The 17,825-nt window shown below is 40.1% G+C and overlaps 2 protein-coding genes across 10 annotated transcripts in view; one reads left to right on the plus strand and one right to left on the minus strand.

Annotated features, from left to right (window-relative positions):
* The window catches only part of cep57 (centrosomal protein 57), a 29,887-nt gene extending 22,049 nt beyond the window's left edge, over window positions 1–7,838 (plus strand). The window contains exons 10-11 of one of the 3 annotated variants that reach the window (XM_060943414.1): window positions 1,704–1,904; window positions 7,523–7,838. In XM_060943414.1, coding sequence (XP_060799397.1) covers window positions 1,704–1,859 — 156 coding nt within the window. In that variant the 3' untranslated portion in view covers window positions 1,860–1,904; window positions 7,523–7,838. Of the gene's footprint in view, window positions 1–1,703; window positions 5,752–7,522 lie in introns of those variants that run through there. The other 2 variants (XM_060943415.1, XM_060943416.1) reach the window with 2 other exon arrangements.
* Window positions 7,425–17,825, minus strand: part of LOC132900991 (cGMP-dependent 3',5'-cyclic phosphodiesterase) — a 542,454-nt gene continuing 532,053 nt past the window's right edge. For all 7 annotated transcript variants that reach the window (XM_060943407.1, XM_060943409.1, XM_060943411.1 and 4 more), the window contains 4 exons: window positions 16,597–16,709; window positions 16,081–16,119; window positions 15,749–15,855; window positions 7,425–10,506 (listed from right to left, as the gene is read on the minus strand). In XM_060943407.1, coding sequence (XP_060799390.1) covers window positions 10,272–10,506; window positions 15,749–15,855; window positions 16,081–16,119; window positions 16,597–16,709 — 494 coding nt within the window. In that variant the 3' untranslated portion in view covers window positions 7,425–10,271. The remainder of the gene's footprint in view (window positions 10,507–15,748; window positions 15,856–16,080; window positions 16,120–16,596; window positions 16,710–17,825) is intronic.

Below are 17,825 nucleotides of genomic sequence, written 5' to 3' on the forward strand. Positions count from 1 at the left end.
TTAAATTTAAACTTTCTTGAATAACGAATGGAAAATACTGAATATCTTTTTCATGATATTCAAATTTTTTGAGAGGCACCTGTATAAACTGGTAAATGCTTTACTGTTCCAATTTTTTTTTTTTATAAATGTGTTGCGGGAATCAGAATTGAAATGTTTTATTTTAAAAAAATGCAATTCATGAGGTAAAACATCAGTGTGCTATTTTATTGTTTTGAGTGAAATGCAGGTCAAAGATTATTTACAAGTCATTCTTTTCAGTTTTAATTTCAACGTACTGTCCCAATTTTGTCTGATTTGGGGTTATAAAATAAAATTTTTAAAAATCATATACGTATATAATATAAAATTTATTGCACTATCACCTGTTGTTTTCTAATCTGATCAAGTCTTTCTAATCTCCAAAAAAAAAAAAATCTGATCTCAAAACCCTTTTATCACTAAAATGCTCAGCCATCAAAAGCAGTGGTGGTGATGATGCATAAATAAAGTACGCATTTATAATAATGAATACAAAATTAAACATAACAGTAGTCCTAATGAAAAAGAGAATTTTTTTTTTTTATATTTGTTATAATTAAAACAGAGTTAGTGATGCGATAGAGTAAGACAAACATGATGAGGGTATAGTCGGCGCCCCCTGGTGGTCATCCAGTGACACTAAAATGTCAGTGAGTTGCAGCCCGGAGCAGTCGGAGTCACCTCTGCTGAATTTTATCATTATAAAGTGGGAAGATTGACTTTAGTGTATTTCACAGTTATTTTATGTAACACATTTTACCTCAACTTTTATTGCATAATGAAATCAAGATATTTTATTTTGAAAATGCTTCACATTGGGACTTTATTTCCTGCAAAACTTTCATGCATATCACACATTTCAGTACCTGACTTTCTGTTTCTAGAAGTGTGTACAGAATACAGTCCTGTGAGGTTTCCAGCTCCACACTTGTAATCGACCAATCAGTTATGTTCACTGCACAAAGTTCTGCCCACCAGTGTTGCAGTCGACTCACTAAACCTTGAGTCCAGTCTCGAGTTCCTAGTGTTCAAGTCCGAGTCATTAAAGAAAATTTTAAGTCGAGTCCGAGAACCGGACCATTTAACGGTGGCTGTTGCTGTCTTTATGTGAAACAGTTTATGGTGTGCATGCTGTCTGGAGCGTGCCTGAGAGTCTATCTGATGCACGCACCAAGGCGTGCAGGTGTGACACTCTTGCACGAAATTCGTACAAAAATTAATGTAGATATAAATATCTTATCCCAAATTATTATGGCATGTTACAAAAATAAAGAAAAAAACGGAGTCCTTGTCTCCAATTTATGAGTCTGAATGCAGTTAATGCACGAGTCCGAGTCATCAGTGCTCAAGTCCACTAGTTTCTGGTCAACAGAGGAAGTAACCACTGTCTGTGATTCTTAAATTAGTGACAAGTTCCTAAAAAGTTTTCTGCTCTGGATGTTGGGACACAGAGACACGCCCTCATGTTGAACTGTAAAGAAAATTGTGTGCATGGGGAAAATTTTAATTTTCCTAAAACTAGTCAGAAATCTTTAACGAATGGTGATATTACTGTTGTGGTGGTGGAATACACTCAGGGTTATTTGTCAAGTATAAAGTACACTGGCGTATCCGAGCAGCACGTCAGTTGTGACTTTGTGTATTCGCAGACACTGTGATTTAAGTGTTGGTGTGTCTGGCAGGTGGAGAAGTTGAAGAAGCAGTCTCATCAGCGTGAAGGAAAGCTGAAGGTCAAGTCCAGACCTGGAGAGCGCAGTAAGGACAGTCTGCGTCTGCTCAAAGATATGCGCACACTGCAGACCTCACTGTGCACGGACCAGCACCACTGGGATTACTGACACTTGCACACACCTCTCACCAGGAATCAGAAGGGACTAGCTCAGGTTTGTGGTGTGGATGCACACCGGGAAGTTTGAATTGTACAGAAACCAGAGTTCACTGTCAAGAACGGTTTTTATTTCTGTGCTAAAAAACGAACACGGTGTACCACAAGTCCAGTGTCAGAGGAGAAAAAATACACACAGCAACATAAAAGCTTTTATTTTATATAGAACATGTACAATACACCCACTGAATACACAATTCGAATGATTTGGAGGCATTCTTTCCTCAGATCCATCATCTCTGTAAATATATTAAAATATAAATTAACCCCATGATGCTGGATTTGTGGGAAACGCTGCATTATTAAACCATAAAACTCAACACGTTTTAAGAAGATTGTTTATACTGAAAAATCAAAGATCGCAGATGAGCAGTGAGACCTGGAAATTGTAAGGGTCAGGAATTCACAGAAATGTCGGACCTTTAAAAATCTAAGGTCTTGAAAAGGTAAGAGTTATAGAGTTAGCGCTTCAATAAAAATTGAATAATAATAATTGTTAATAATTACAGCGACGCAGCAGATGTTCAAATGCAGGGGTTCTTAAGCTTTTCACAGTCAGGACAACTAACTGGGGGGGAAAAGGTTATAAAATACTAAATTGTTTATTCAAACTAGAGATTATTATTATTTTTTATTTCTGATTTTTTTCTCCCATAGAAACAGTTTCTATAAAAAAAAAAATTCAGTTACTCATCTCATTATCTGTAGCCGCTTTATCCTTCTACAGGGTCGCAGGCAAGCTGGAGCCTATCCCAGCTGACTACGGGCGAAAGGCGGGGTACACCCTGGACAAGTCGCCAGGTCATCACAGGGCTGACACATAGACACAGACAACCATTCACACTCACATTCACACCTACGCTCAATTTAGGCCCAATCCCAATTCTAATTTCTACCCCTCCCCCTCCCCCTTCCCCTCCGCCTTCCCCTTGGCCCTTCCCCTTGAAACTGAGCTACAAGGGATAGGGCTTGAAATTCAACCTTTACGTATTGGGATAGCCCTTCAACGATCGCATACGTCATCGCGTACCTCCGTCAGCGTTTACGTTAGCAAAACGCGACGCGTCATTGGCTGCGACCAGCCGCTACAGTCAGAGCCAGAGGCAGAAATCTCTGCTGGCAGGGTGTGATTTGTTAACTAACACCACTGAATGGGATATCTTTGGCGCTTCGTGCACCACATCCGACAGAATGAGGTGTCAGAACACTCATGTAAACAATAAAAGCGAGAATAACAGAACAAAACGTACGCAGTAAAGCAACCGAAAACAATACTCACTCCCAAAGCTTTTTAGCAGCAGCTTGGATTTCAGAAATCGCTGCTCATTCTCAGCTCGAAAGCGAATCAAGCGGCGTGTTTCCTCTGGATAACAACTTAAAACACGTAAATAATGGAGAAAATACATTTATGACAATCTTTCGCCGCGGGAACCGCCATCTTTCTGAAATCCGCATGGCATTGTGGGAAATCACTCAAACCCCTTCGTTCGGAGTCAGCTCCAGGAAAATCTCCGTTTGGAGGGGTACAGAAGCCCTCCCCCTTCCCCTACCCCTCCGCGTTAACTGGGATTGGGATACCCCTACCCCTTCACGTGAACGCGCAAAATGGAGGGGTTGGTCCAAGGGGTGAAATGAGATTCGGCCTTAGAGTCACCAGTTAACCTAACCTGCATGTCTTTGGACTGTGGGGGAAACCGGAGCACCCGGAGGAAACCCACGTGGACAACATGCAAACTCCACACAGAAAGGCCCTCGCCGGCCATGGGGCTCGAACCCAGGACCTTCTTGCTGTGAGGCGACAGCGCTAACCACTACACCACCGTGCCGCCCAAATTCAGTTACTTATAAGGATAATGAAGTTCATTTCCACCACTGTGATTAAAGGAAAAACGCCACATGTTTAAGAACCAAGGGTCTAGTATAAAGTTAAGTGCTTTAGTATCTAATTACATAAAACAGTACAACAAATTTAAACTGCACTAACCTACAGCAGTCAGAACATCATTTAATCATTGCATCATTTATTTTTTACTTTACCATAAAATTGGTGCTTTTTCTGATGACGACATCTCATGCATTAAATCGTAGGTGTTTGGTTAATTTAGTAAGACATTTGTTTTGTACCACACAGGCCTTAAACAAGATTTCTCGACTAACTCGTATCATCCCAGTAAACACAGTGTTTGGTAATGGACTGAAACCGTAACTGTATATATGGTCTTTATGGACTAACACACTGTGGATTATTCTCAGTGAATTTTAATGAGTGTAAGTGTAATACTCCAGGTAAGTGCGCTCTGTGTGGGGGGGCAATGAGCAGGTCAATATTCAGTGTTCAGATTTAACCACATTAAAAATGCAACATGTATAAACCTGAGACGAAGCTCATCTGGTTGAAATGAACAGATAAATGACTGACAAAAAGACTTGAAAAGGAGATACTGCATCCATATGTATCATCATGAGAAAAATGGATCAAAATGGTATTCGTTATTATCCTTACAGTAAAAGCAGGGGCAGCAGAATTGTGAGTAAATCTCCACACCGTTTTTGTGCAGAAATGAGTTGTATTCCATACCCAGGGGTGCCAACTTTATGATTTTTTGAGCCATTGTTACACTGATACCAGAGACCCCTATGAAGAACACTTTTATGATTTTTTTCAGTTAAAATAACAGTCAGAACAAGGAGAGAAAGTTTGTAGGACATGAAGAAAATCCACATGCTTCCACGACTGTAACTCGGTGAACTTTAACCAGTAAATTCACTTCCTCTGGACTTGAGTCAAAAGAAATCAAGAAGGCAGGACTTTAAGGGAAAACACTTTGGCAGTTTTTTAAAAGTAGCATCTCCTGGACCTTTTGCCTCTTTGGGGTGTGTGTGTGTGTCCCTTACTTGGAGTGTGTCTGTCTGTAAACAGCAAGCTCATGTTACTCACATTGGCCTAAATCACTCACCATTAAGATAATGTTAATTTTGCTATAAAGTAAGATTTTATACTTTGTAAATACAAGCAGTTGTGCAGACTGCGATTAAATATCAGTTTATCCCAAATACATTTTATAGTTTATGCTCTTGGTGTGGAGCCGTTCTGTGCTGAGGTAAAAATCCCTTTAATAAAATAGTTTCTTTCATCCTGTTCAGATTTTCACGTTAGTGACGGTGAATGGAGTTCATTTCCACCACTGTGATAAAAGGAAAAACGCCACATTTCTCAGAGGAGAAAAAATACACACAGCAACATAGTGATGGTGGCACCCCTGTGTACAGGAGCAGTACAAACCCTGTTGGCAGAGTGATGTGTTAATCAGGGAACAGTGATCAGTTTATCAGGATCTGATCTGTGTTTAGGATGGATTAATAATCTTCTGAAATTGTTTATTTTAATGAATTTTGAAGATGATGGAACAGGATAAAGCGGCTAGAGGAGATGAGATGGATTTAAAGAAAACCAAGACCTGCAGTATTTTTTTTAAAACAATTCCAAGAAAAAATAAATATATATATATATATATATATATATATATATATATATATATATATATATATATATATATATAAAAAACACACATACATACAGTTAGGTCCAGAAATATTTGGACAGAGGCAACATTTTTCTAATTTTGGTTCTGTACATTATCACAATGAATTTTGAACAAAATTCAGATGCAGTTGAAGTTCAGACTTTCAGCTTTAATTCAGTGGGTTGAACAAAATGATTGCATAAAAATGTGAGGAACTAAAGCATTTTTTAAACACAATCCCTTCATTTCAGGGGCTCAAAAGTAATTGGACAAATTAAATAATTGTAAATAAAATGTTCATTTCTAATACTTGGTTGAAAACCCTTTGTTGGCAATGACTGCCTGAAGTCTTGAACTCATGGACATCACCAGACGCTGTGTTTCCTCCTTTTTAATGCTCTGCCAGGCCTTTACTGCAGCGGTTTTCAGTTGCTGTTTGTTTGTGGGCCTTTCTGTCTGAAGTTTAGTCTTTAACAAGTGAAATGCATGCTCAATTGGGTTGAGATCAGGTGACTGACTTGGCCATTCAAGAATATTCCACTTCTTTGCTTTAATAAACTCCTGGGTTGCTTTGGCTTTATGTTCTGGGTCATTGTCCATCTGTATTATGAAACGCTGATTATTATTTGGCTGGATTTGAGCACACAGTATGTCTCGGAATACCTCAGAATTCATCCGGCTGCTTCTGTCCTATGTCACATCATCAATAAACACTAGTGACCCAGTGCCACTGGCAGCCATGCATGCCCAAGCCATCACACTGCCTCCGCTGTGTTTTACAGATGATGTGGTATGCTTTGGATCATGAGCTGTACCACGCCTTCGCCATACTTTTTTTCTTTCCATCAGTCTGGTAGAGGATGATCTTGGTTTCATCTGTCCAGAGAATGTTCTTCCAGAACTGTGCTGGCTTTTTTAGATGTTTTTTAGCAAAGTCCAATCTAGCCTTTTTATTCTTGAGGCTTGCACCGTGCAGTGAACCCTCTGTATTTGCTTTCATACAGTCTTCTCTTTATGGTAGATTTGGATATTGATACGCCTACCTTCTGGAAAGTGTTGTTCACTTGGTTGGCTGTTGTGAAGGGGTTTTCTTCACTGTGGAAGTTATTCTGCGATCATCCACCAGTGTTGTCTTCTGTGGGCGTCCAGGTCTTTTTGCATTGATGAGTTCACCAGTGCTTTCTTTCTTTCTCAGGATGTACCAAACTGTAGATTTTGCCACTCCTAATATTGTAGCAATTTCTCGGATGTTTTTTTTTCTGTTTTCGCAGCTTAAGGATGGCTTGTTTCACCCACATGGAGAGCTCCTTTGACCGCATGTTTTCTTCACAGCAAAATCTTCCAAATGCAAGCACCACACCTCAAATCAACTCCAGGCCTTTTATCTGCTTAATTGAGAATGACATAATGAAGGAATTGCCCACACCTGCCCATGACTGCCCAGGACTTTATGCCTTTGAGTCAATTGTCCAATTACTTTTAGTCCCTTTAAAAACAGGGTGGCACATGTTAAGGAGCTGAAACTCCTAAACCCTTCATCCAATTTTAATGTGGATACCCTCAAATGAAAGCTGAAAGTCTGGACTTTATGCCCATGTCCATTATATAACTATAACTTGAATATGTTTCAGTAAACAGGTAAAAAAAACAATTTGTGTCAGTGTCCAAATATATATGGACGTATGTGTGTGTGTGTATATATATATTATAAATAAATAAATTTTTTTACAAAAACAAGTTTAAAGTGAAATTTTGAAATGTTTCTTTGTCCTTCAGTGATATCCTTACATAATCTAAAGCATTCCTCAAAAAAAAAAATCGGATGAATTTATAAACTGTTTTTGGTTTTAAATGTCCTGCTCTTTTAAATTGAAGTGAGATTTGACTGAGTATTTTATGTTTTAATCCTTTTAAATAAAGTATTTATTTTGTCTTAATCATTTTTGTACTGCTTTATAGAATCAGAAGAAAAACGCATTCGAGACATTCGACTCTTGACATTTTAGGAAATTTATTTTGAAAAAAAATCACTGCAATTTTTATATTCATACATTTTATGATAACTGTAACTGTGGCTTTTTCTCCATTTCAGAGACAGAAAATGTCTTTTTAAAGACACACAGCTGTACATTATGTACACAGTGTTCACTCGTGGCCACGACCAGCAAAACCAACACTTCAGTACAGAACAGAAATAAAGCAGAATCACCAGTGCCACTGTAATCCCACAATGTCGGTTAATTCATGAGTGTTTTTCTTTTTAATTAATTTTTTATTGGGACTAACTAGAGGTGAAATGTTGATCAAATGATCACTGAGGTTTTTTTTTTTTTAACCCTAAATGCTGAAGGTGAAGCTAGTCATGTATTTTATTTATTTTTGTCATGAGTAGCCCTAAAATTACACTTGTTATAAATTTCATGTTTTAAACCCTTTTAGTGATAGTAAAGAACGATAGAGATGGTGAAGAAAGACCACCAGTACTGTCATTACATACGCTCTGTTTAAATAGATAAAATAACTTGCTTTTTTAAACATCTGTTAATTACATAAACATTTCTTTAAATTCATATTTACAGTAAAATTAATCTTTTTTTTTAAGTGACGGGGTTGGCACGAGAGAAACCTTTTTGTTAGTGAAGAAAAAAAACAAACAGGAAAAAGCAAAATTCATTTCCACCTACAGATACGAAGAAATACCAGAAAATATGTTCAGTAAAAGTATGATGTAAAAAGTAATAATTTAAAAACACGTTATTTACATGTTGCAGAAAGTAAGGACATAATTGCACACGAGAGCTGAAGCTGACGACTCACGGTCCTGTGTGTGATAATGTTATATTACAGCACGGAGAAATGTAGGAAATGTGATAAAATCATTGGAACAATAAAAATTCAAGTGATTATGTTTAACAAAACGAGCTGGATCTGGAATAAAACTTTTTTTTAGATGTTTTTAAAAAATTTGGCTCATAGTGCATGGAAATTAGTTTATATGATGAGCTTTGTGGCTTTCAGTAGTAAATCACACATGGAAAGCTGAGGTGGCAGCCATGTTGTCAGAGGTGAGAAAGTCTTGGCACTCTTTCGTCTAATGATTCTGCAATTATATGGACAATCAAAAACTAAAGATTACTAGAGTTTGATGAAATAGGCAGATTATTATGATTCTTGTTTTAGATGGTCTGCCTGAGCATACATAATGTTCTCAGAATTTTTAAAACTGCTTTTTAGACTGAATTCAATTTGATTCCTTTTTATTTTTAATTAAGCTTTTTACATTTTTTTAATAAATGAAAGATGGCAGTTTTCCAAACCCCGATCAATACCTGAACCTGTACTGTATATGAAAACACCAGGAATTTGTCAATCAATCCGGTATGTGTTCTTGCCTCACTCCCCGTGTTCTCAGGATGTGATCCTGATCGGGATAAAGCACTCACTGAACATGAATTAATGAATGAATTAAATGAAATTAATTCTAATTTTTTACATTATTAATAACAAACATATTAAACTTGTATTAATTATATTAGAGATTTATTACTGCAGTCCATTTCATACCTCACACTAGCTCATACGCTAGCAAACTCTAAGTTAGCCTTGAGTTTGACTTTCACACCTATGTTAATACGCCTGCACACACTGAGCTGTATAGCTTTAAAACTGTGTATGTGTATAGACAGTGTTTAACTACTTAAAAAGGCAACACATACGTGATAAGGCAAATCCATATTTATACATAATTCTGTTTTCTGCCTGAGAAATAAACCTCTTCATATGCCTCAGAGGGCGCCATAGCCCTTAAAATTCCTCTGATAACGTTATGTACAAGAAGTCGGAACACCACTGGTGTGATGAAATCACGAGATTTGCACTGAAGTGGCTTTAAACTCAGTTTAACTCGCAGTCTTTTGGTCAACTGTCATAATAAACACTGAACTACACAGTGTTCAGTTAAATCATGTTAACTTTCTCATCTCATAAATATAGCCATAATTCAGTCTTCCAACAGGAGCTTGTGGTGGGAATTCCGGATGGGAAAATGAGTGCAGAATTTTTGGCTTACCTGAACTGAGGCTGAGTCATGTGACAGGATGAAGGATTGAGGGCAAACTTTCAGCAGGAGAAAGATTTAAATATCTGGGACAAAAGTCACATCAATCAGCTTTGTTAAATTACTAGCGTTGAATGCTTTACTAACGCTCGCGTGTGTCTGTGTCGATGATGTTCACTAAAATCTCACCTCGTCTTGAGTTTTCTCTCATCACAGCAAATTGCATTCACAAGGATGGAAAAAGGGAAGTAAAGGATGTCTAATGGTTTGATTGTCTTTACAGTTTAAATAAAAAAAAAAACCCTCATTCTGTGCGTAAAATTAGAGAGCTAGCTTGCGACAATAACATTTCTACAGCGATACTTACTCAAACATTTCCTGTAGACTGTTTTATAAACTAAAATTCACTTCTGTACATTTGGATGGAGTTTATGATCTGTTACAGCAGGACAGAAAATATATATAAAATCAAACACGCAGGCTTTGTTCAGCTATCAAAACATTAAGTAAATAATTAAAGAACATATTGAACTACTCGACAAGAAAACACGAGGCTCTGCTCCCGATCCCATGACAAGTGAAGTGTTCTGTTTGCCCAAATGGTTCAAATGGCAGGAAATGACATCATTATCTGCAGCATATCAGCTCCATCCACGAAACTCCAGTGTCTTGACAATTGTCTCACCACATCCCAGTCTGTTCCCTCTACAATGCAGTACTCTGAGCTGACACAAAGGCGTAACATCTACTGTTTCAGAGTGAAAGCCTTGCACTTCCAGGCATTTCATTGGTCTGTCTTGCTGCACTCATCGTCTAGGCAACCATTCATGCGGTGACTGTCATCCCCAAATGCTCCCTGTGCCTGCATCAGCTCATACTCTTCATCCAGAAAGTCCAGTGAGTTGTTGCTGGGTAAACCGCGGATGGTGAACTTGTGTGAAACTTTGGTCCACTGCTCACGATTCGCTGCCACACGCTCATAGAGTTCTGATGAACGTGGGAAAATCTCATGCAGCAGCCTATCAAAGAGAGGGAGGGGATGGGGCAAGAGTGAACAAATCAATTAATGTCCATATCAGAGCTAAGCAATTTTACCCTCCTAGTACCCCTTTCACATAAAAGTCCAACCAGGGTTATACCCATGTTGTTTCTGTGTTTGAAAGGGTCAAGCCGCGTTGTCCGACTTGGCTTCGTGACTCACTTCTTGAGAGGTGAATATGTGTGAGAGCCAGACACAGAATGTCTAGGTCCTACAGTATATGAATTGCCATGACTGGGGATTACCCTGTATTACTCACTTGGTTTTAATTAGCAAAAGAAGTTTTGAGCACTGTACAATAATCCCGGACGCAACCCTGGTCATTGGTTTGAAAGAGGTATACAAGTATGGAAGACTTTCATGTGACATCATCGCAACTGCGGATTTGTTTATGCAGCCATATTGCTGGGTGAGCTTTGTGTTTGCCAACGACTGGCACAAGTGTACGTGAGTGACTGTTAGCCCAATTCAGTAAACATCAACAGATAAACTTGTAGAAGTTCCATCTAAAAGAACAATGGCAAAGACCTGTAGTGCTTTTGGATGTAATAACAGACGTGGAGATAAATCTGGTTTAACTTTTCACTGCTTCTTGGCGAACCCAGAAAGATGAGAAAAATGGTGAGTTGCAGTTAAACGGGAAGACTGGATGCCAACAAAACATTTCAGTGTGTGTGTGTGTGTGTGAAGTTAGTGTGAAAGCTCTGTGCAACATTAAAATGTGGATCTGGGCTTTGGATGTGATGTATTTTATTAGACCTAATGCTTAGTGAGACTATAAGCATTTTTGTTATGTACTAATAATGTACACAAGGCTAAACACCTTAAAATATGCTCGATCTAGGCCCTGGCTTGTTTATTACTATTAGAAGTCCACATTTGAGCTTACCTTTGTCATAAGGTATTTTTCTTTATTGGGAATTTCCCATAACATTTCAGCACGAAACCTGCCTCAAAATATTGGTGGACATCTGTACTTTCCTACAGTGGGGCAAAAAAGTATTTAGTCAGCCACCAATTGTGCAAGTTATCCCACTTAAAAAGATGAGAGAGGCCTGTAATTTTCATCATAGGTACACTTCAACTATGAGAGACAGAATGGGGGGAAAGAATCCAGGAAATCACATTGTAGGATTTTTAATGAATTAATTGGTAAATTCCTTGGTAAAATAAGTATTTGGGCACCTACAAACAAGCAAGATTTCTGGCTCTCACAGACCTGTAACAACTTCTTTAAGAGGCTCCTCTGTCCTCCACTCATTACCTGTATTAATGGCACCTGTTTGAACTCGTTATCAGTATAAAAGACACCTGTCCACAACCTCAAACAGTCACACTCCAAACTCCACTATGGCCAAGACCAAAGAGCTGTCAAAGGACACCAGAAACAAAATTGTAGACCTGCACCAGGCTGGGAAGACTGAATCTACAATAGGTAAGCAGCTTGGTGTGAAGAAATCAACTGTGGGAGCAATTATTAGAAAATGGAAGACATACAAGACCACTGATAATCTCCCTCGATCTGGGGCTCCACGCAAGATCTCACCCCGTGGGGTCAAAATGATCACAAGAACGGTGAGCAAAAATCCCAGAACCACATGGGGGGACCTAGTGAATGACCTGCAGAGAGCTGGGACCAAAGTAACAAAGGCTACCATCAGTAACACACTATGCCGCCAGGGACTCAAATCCTGCAGTGCCAGACGTGTCCCCCTGCTTAAGCCAGTACATGTCCAGGCCCGTCTGAAGTTTGCTAGAGAGCATTTGGATGATCCAGAAGAGGGTTGGGAGAATGTCATATGGTCAGATGAAACCAAAATAGAACTTTTTAGTACAAACTCAACTTGTTGTATTTGGAGGAGAAAGAATGCTGAGTTGCATCCAAAGAACACCATACCTACTGTGAAGCATGGGGGTGGAAACATCATGCTTTGGGGCTGTTTTTCTGCAAAGGGACCAGGACGACTGATCCGTGTAAAGGAAAGAATGAATGGGGCCATGTATCGTGAGATTTTGAGTGAAAACCTCCTTCCATCAGCAAGGGCATTGAAGATGAAACGTGGCTGGGTCTTTCAGCATGACAATGATCCCAAACACACTGCCCGGACAACGAAGGAGTGGCTTCGTAAGAAGCATTTCAAGGTCCTGGAGTGGCCTAGCCAGTCTCCAGATCTCAACCCCATAGAAAATCTTTGGAGGGAGTTGAAAGTCCGTGTTGCCGAGCGACAGCCCCAAAACATCACTGCTCTAGAGGAGATCTGCATGGAGGAATGGGCCAAAATACCAGCAACAGTGTGTGAAAACCTTGTGAAGACTTACAGAAAACGTTTGACCTCTGTCATTGCCAACAAAGGGTATATAACAAAGTATTGAGATGAACTTTTGTTATTGACCAAATACTTATTTTCCACCATAATTTGCAAATAAATTCTTTAAAAATCAGACAATGTGATTTTTCTGGATTTTTTTTCTCATTTTGTCTCTCATAGTTGAGGTACCGGTATACCTATGATGAAAATTACAGGCCTCTCTCATCTTTTTAAGTGGGAGAACTTGCACAATTGGTGACTGACTAAATACTTTTTTGCCCCACTGTATGCCTTTAGCATCTCCGGTGTATTTAGAAGTTCCAAATACTAAATAGTTCAGGATGTCGTAGTATCCCAAATCTGGTAGCTCATTCGCCGAACACCTTTCAAGTGGAATAAATACATTTGTGGGGACATTAAGAAGAAGAAGAAGCCTTTATTTTTGTCACATGCACACTCCTCTACATTTAATCCATCTGAAGTAATGAACATGTGTGTGCACACAGAGAGGGAGAGAGCAGTGGGCAGAATAAATAAATACGTTTGTGGGTAAATTATATGGATCTGTGATGCCTACATGTTTCAGCTTTTGAATGTAACGTGATCTGCTGGTACAAAATAAATTTTTAATTGTTTCAGAGAGATTGTACTGACTGCAGTCGTCTTGATTTTCATTATTAACTGTCGCAGCTATGTTTCTTTGTTTGCCTGACAATATGGCAGACGCTGCGTGAAAAACAAAAATCTGTGACATCAGTGGAAGTCCTCTACTGGCACCCTGGTATGTTATGGAATAATATGTCTCTTCTTCAGTTACCATGAGTTCATGCTAAAATTTGTAGAGAAATCTATCCTTCAAATAAATTACATTTATGCAAAGAAAATAACCCTTTTGATCAGGGTTTTAGAACTATAGCAGGTTCTACAGGAACAAGAAGCCTGGAAAAACCTACCAGCCAACTTCATAAGAACATTTTACAATATACTTTCATCCACAACTGCCTCCCCATCCCACCCTCCCTGTCTCTTCCTCCTTACTCTCTGCTTTTTCCCCTCTTTCCACTTCAGATGTCTCAGAGCTCCTGCTCTCTCACCATCCGACCACCTGTGCCCTTGACCCTATCCCCTCATCTCTCCTCCAGACCATCACTCCCGACATGCTCTCACTTATCACCTCTTGTCAACTCCTCCTTGTCCACTTTCTTTCCAGCTTCAAACAGGCCCACATCACTCCTCTACTTAAAAAAAAAAAACTAGACCCCTCTGTCATCCAGAACCACTGCCCCGTTTCTCTTCTCCCCTTCCTGTCAAAGATGCTTGAATGTGCTGTTTCTAATCAGCTCTCCTCTTTTCTCTCAGGGAACAACCTCCTGGAGCCTCACCAGTCCAGCTTCCAAGCCAGACACTCAACTGAGACTGCACTTCTCTCCATCAGTGAGGCACTTCATGCAGCATGTGATCTCTCCCTTTCCTCGGTCCTGATTCTCTTTGATCTTTCTGCTGCATTTGACACTGTTGATCACCCCATTCCCCTGTCATCCTTATCAACTCTAGGGCTCTGCAGGACTGCCTTAGACTGGTTCAAATCCTACATCTCTAGCTGCTCCTTCCAGGTTACCTGGTCTGGTACCGTATCAGCACTTACCACTGGTGTCCCTCAAGGTTCAGTCCTTGGTCTGCTTCTCTTCTCCCTCTACGTTCAGTCTCTCGGCCCAATTATCTCTGCTCATGGTCTATCCTACCACTGCTATGCTGATGACACCCAACTGTATCTCTCTTTTCTGCCTTCTGACGTGCCGATCTCCGCTCGCACCTCTGCTTGCCTGTGTGATATCCAGAGCTCCTGGACAACCATCACCTGAATGGACAACCATGACCCTAACCCTAACCATCACCTGAAGCTCAACCCAGGCAAGACAGCAGTGATCTACATTCCTGCTCCATCCTCTCCACCTCTAGACATAGTCATCTTCCTGGGGGACATGTCTAGGTCTCCTTCACCCAGTACGAAGAACCTTGGGGTCGTGTTAGATGACAAACTCTCCTCAGCAAACATTGCTGCAGTGACTTGGACGTGTAGATTCCTTCTCTACAATATCTGAAGAATCTGCCCTTTTCTTACCACCTATTCTACTCAGCTCCTGGTCCAAGCACTGATCTTCTCCTGCTTGGACTACTGCAAATCTCTCCTTGCTGGCCTTCCAGCTTCTGCCATCAGACCCCTGCAGCTCATCCAGAACGCTGCAGCCTGCAGAACAACCTCTGTTGTTCTTCGCATGCCACCCCTCTGCTTGCCAAACTGCACTGGCTACCTATCACAGCTTGCATCAAATTTAAGACATTGGCTCTCAAGGGGTTAGGGCCAGCATGCCTCCAAAGTCTGACTCCCTGACCACCTTCAAGCACAGACTGAAGCCTTACCTCTTCAGGCTGCACCTCTCCCCTGCTTCCCTGCCCACTGTCTAACTGCGTTTCGGTCTTGACCAACCTGGGCTGTGTATGGTCCAGCCTGGGGTTAGCCATCTTGAGTGCTCTGTTTAGTTGTACTTTATATGGTTGGTTTGTTTCCTTGGCTGTCTGAGTATTGGTACTTCAACAGAATATTATACTAGGTACTGTTGTCACCTGTTCAGTTGGCACTAGAACTTTCTTGTGTAGAAATTCAGCACTTCTTGTGCCTGAGTTTGCACTCATTGAACATCACTCTGGATAAGAGTGTCTGCTAAATGCCATGTAATGTAATAATTTAATTTCATTAATATAATTAATATAACCTTCTTTAAAGTTCTTTGGTTTAGAATAAAAAAAATGTATGTTCGGCAAACCCAGTGAGCAAGCTAGAACCCTTAACCAGGACCCCTATTTTAATTTATATATATACACACACACACTCAAGTCACATGTTTCTCTCACTTGTAGATGGGCATTGCGATGTGTTCCATAAAGCTGATCTGTAACTCAGGGATATACGCCTTCTCCCTGTCCATCATCTCACTGGGCCTGTTCCCCATCGCCTTCTCCTACACACACACACACACATACACACTTTCATAACTCACTAAACAATAATAATAATAATAATAATGACATCCACCCAAGTCTTATAGAGATGATGTGCTTTGTGGCTTATTTCTTCAGCAAAATTTCATTCTCTCTTTCTCACACACACACTGACGTGTATATATATATTTCTCTTTATGTATGAACGCATACACACACACACACAAAAAAAAAAAATCACATACCAGATCACCCTGAGAGAAAAACTCTTTGTAGATCAGCTCCTAGAGGACAGAAAGAGAATAAACTAATAAAAAATAGCTCTGACTTTTTGATTTTTGTTGTGTTTGAACTGATTTCCATGGCGTTAAACTGTTACATAGCCAGTGAACAAGTGAACATTGAGATATTTTTGGTCCGGGACTTAAACACAGTGGATGTCTAAAAAAATTACTTTAAGGTTTCAGTGCAGAACATCAACTTGAATCCCTCTGAGGGTGTGAATCTAATCAGATCAGTGAAGCTCAGCGAGATCAGATTAACAGAAGATACGACTGTTCTGAAAGTAAAACTCGACCACTGTGCATGGAGCTGAGCAGGTGAAGCTCCTCTGAGGAGTGACAACTTGACTGTAAACACAGGTGTCAAGAGCAAGCTATGAATGTCCTCCAACACTGACCTTCTGCACATAACCTCATCACCGTTCAATTTCACAGCCAGGTAAAGAAAGGAGTAAAAAAGGTTAAAGGTTATTCTCTCACAGCGATCTTCCTGGTGGTCTTCCAGCCCTTGGTCTGATCCGAGAGGTCACAAGAGGTCATCAGTAGGCATAACAGCAGGCTGCGGTGCGTCTGGCTCTTCGGGTTATACCCAGCTACAAAACATTATTATTATTATTATTATTATTATTATTCCAGGTGACACGGTGGTGTAGTGGTTAGCGCTGTTGCCTCACAGCAAGAAGGTCCTGGGTTTGAGCCCCGTGGCTGGCGAGGGCCTTTCTGTGTGGAGTTTGCATGTTCTCCCCGTGTCCGCGTGGGTTTCCTCCGGGTGCTCCGGTTTCCCCCACAGTCCAAAGACACGCAGGTTAGGTTAACTGGTGACTCTAAATTGACCGTAGGTGTGAATGTGAGTGTGAATGGTTGTCTGTGTCTATGTGTCAGCCCTGTGATGACCTGGCGACTTGTCCAGGGTGTACCCCGCCTTTCGCCCGTAGTCAGCTGGGATAGGCTCCAGCTTGCCTGCGACCCTGTAGAAGGATAAAGCGGCTACAGATAATGAGAATGATTATTATTCCAAAAACAACCTGGATTTTATGACACATATCATCTATTTCGTGCTCACCACTCTGTGGTAACATTTTGCTTTCATTTTTAAAAGAAATTAAGCTGCTTGCTTTCTTTAAAAACTACAAAAATTTAAAATGATTAAATAAAACCTGAAGCACAAACACGACTTACACAAAACCACACCTTTTGCACAAAAATCACTTACATTGCAAATGCAATAAAATATATTATTATTATTATTATTATTAACCCATCCATTATCTGTAGCTGCTTATCCTGTGCAGGGTCGTAGGCAAGCTGGAGCCTATCCCACCTGATTATGGGTGAGAGGCGGGGTACACAAGTCACCATATCATCGCAGGGCTGACACATAGAGACAAACAACCATTCACACTCATATCTATGGTCACTTTCAAGCCACCAGTTAACCTAACCTGCATGTCTGTGAACTGTGGGGGAAACCGGAGCACCCGGAGGAAACCCACACAGACAGGGGGAGAACATGCAAACTCCACACAGAAAGGCCCCTGTTGGCTGCTGGGCTTGAACCCAGAACCTTCTTGCTGTGAGGCAACAGTGCTAACCACTACACCACCGTGCCGCCCTATTATTATTATTATTATTATTATTAAAAATCATAATCATCATCAATCCTAACAAAAATACAATCAAATCTCTTTTATACAGTACCAGTCAAATGT

Source organism: Neoarius graeffei, chromosome 16, assembly GCF_027579695.1.
Source record: "Neoarius graeffei isolate fNeoGra1 chromosome 16, fNeoGra1.pri, whole genome shotgun sequence".
NCBI classification, from domain to species: Eukaryota; Metazoa; Chordata; class Actinopteri; order Siluriformes; family Ariidae; genus Neoarius; species Neoarius graeffei.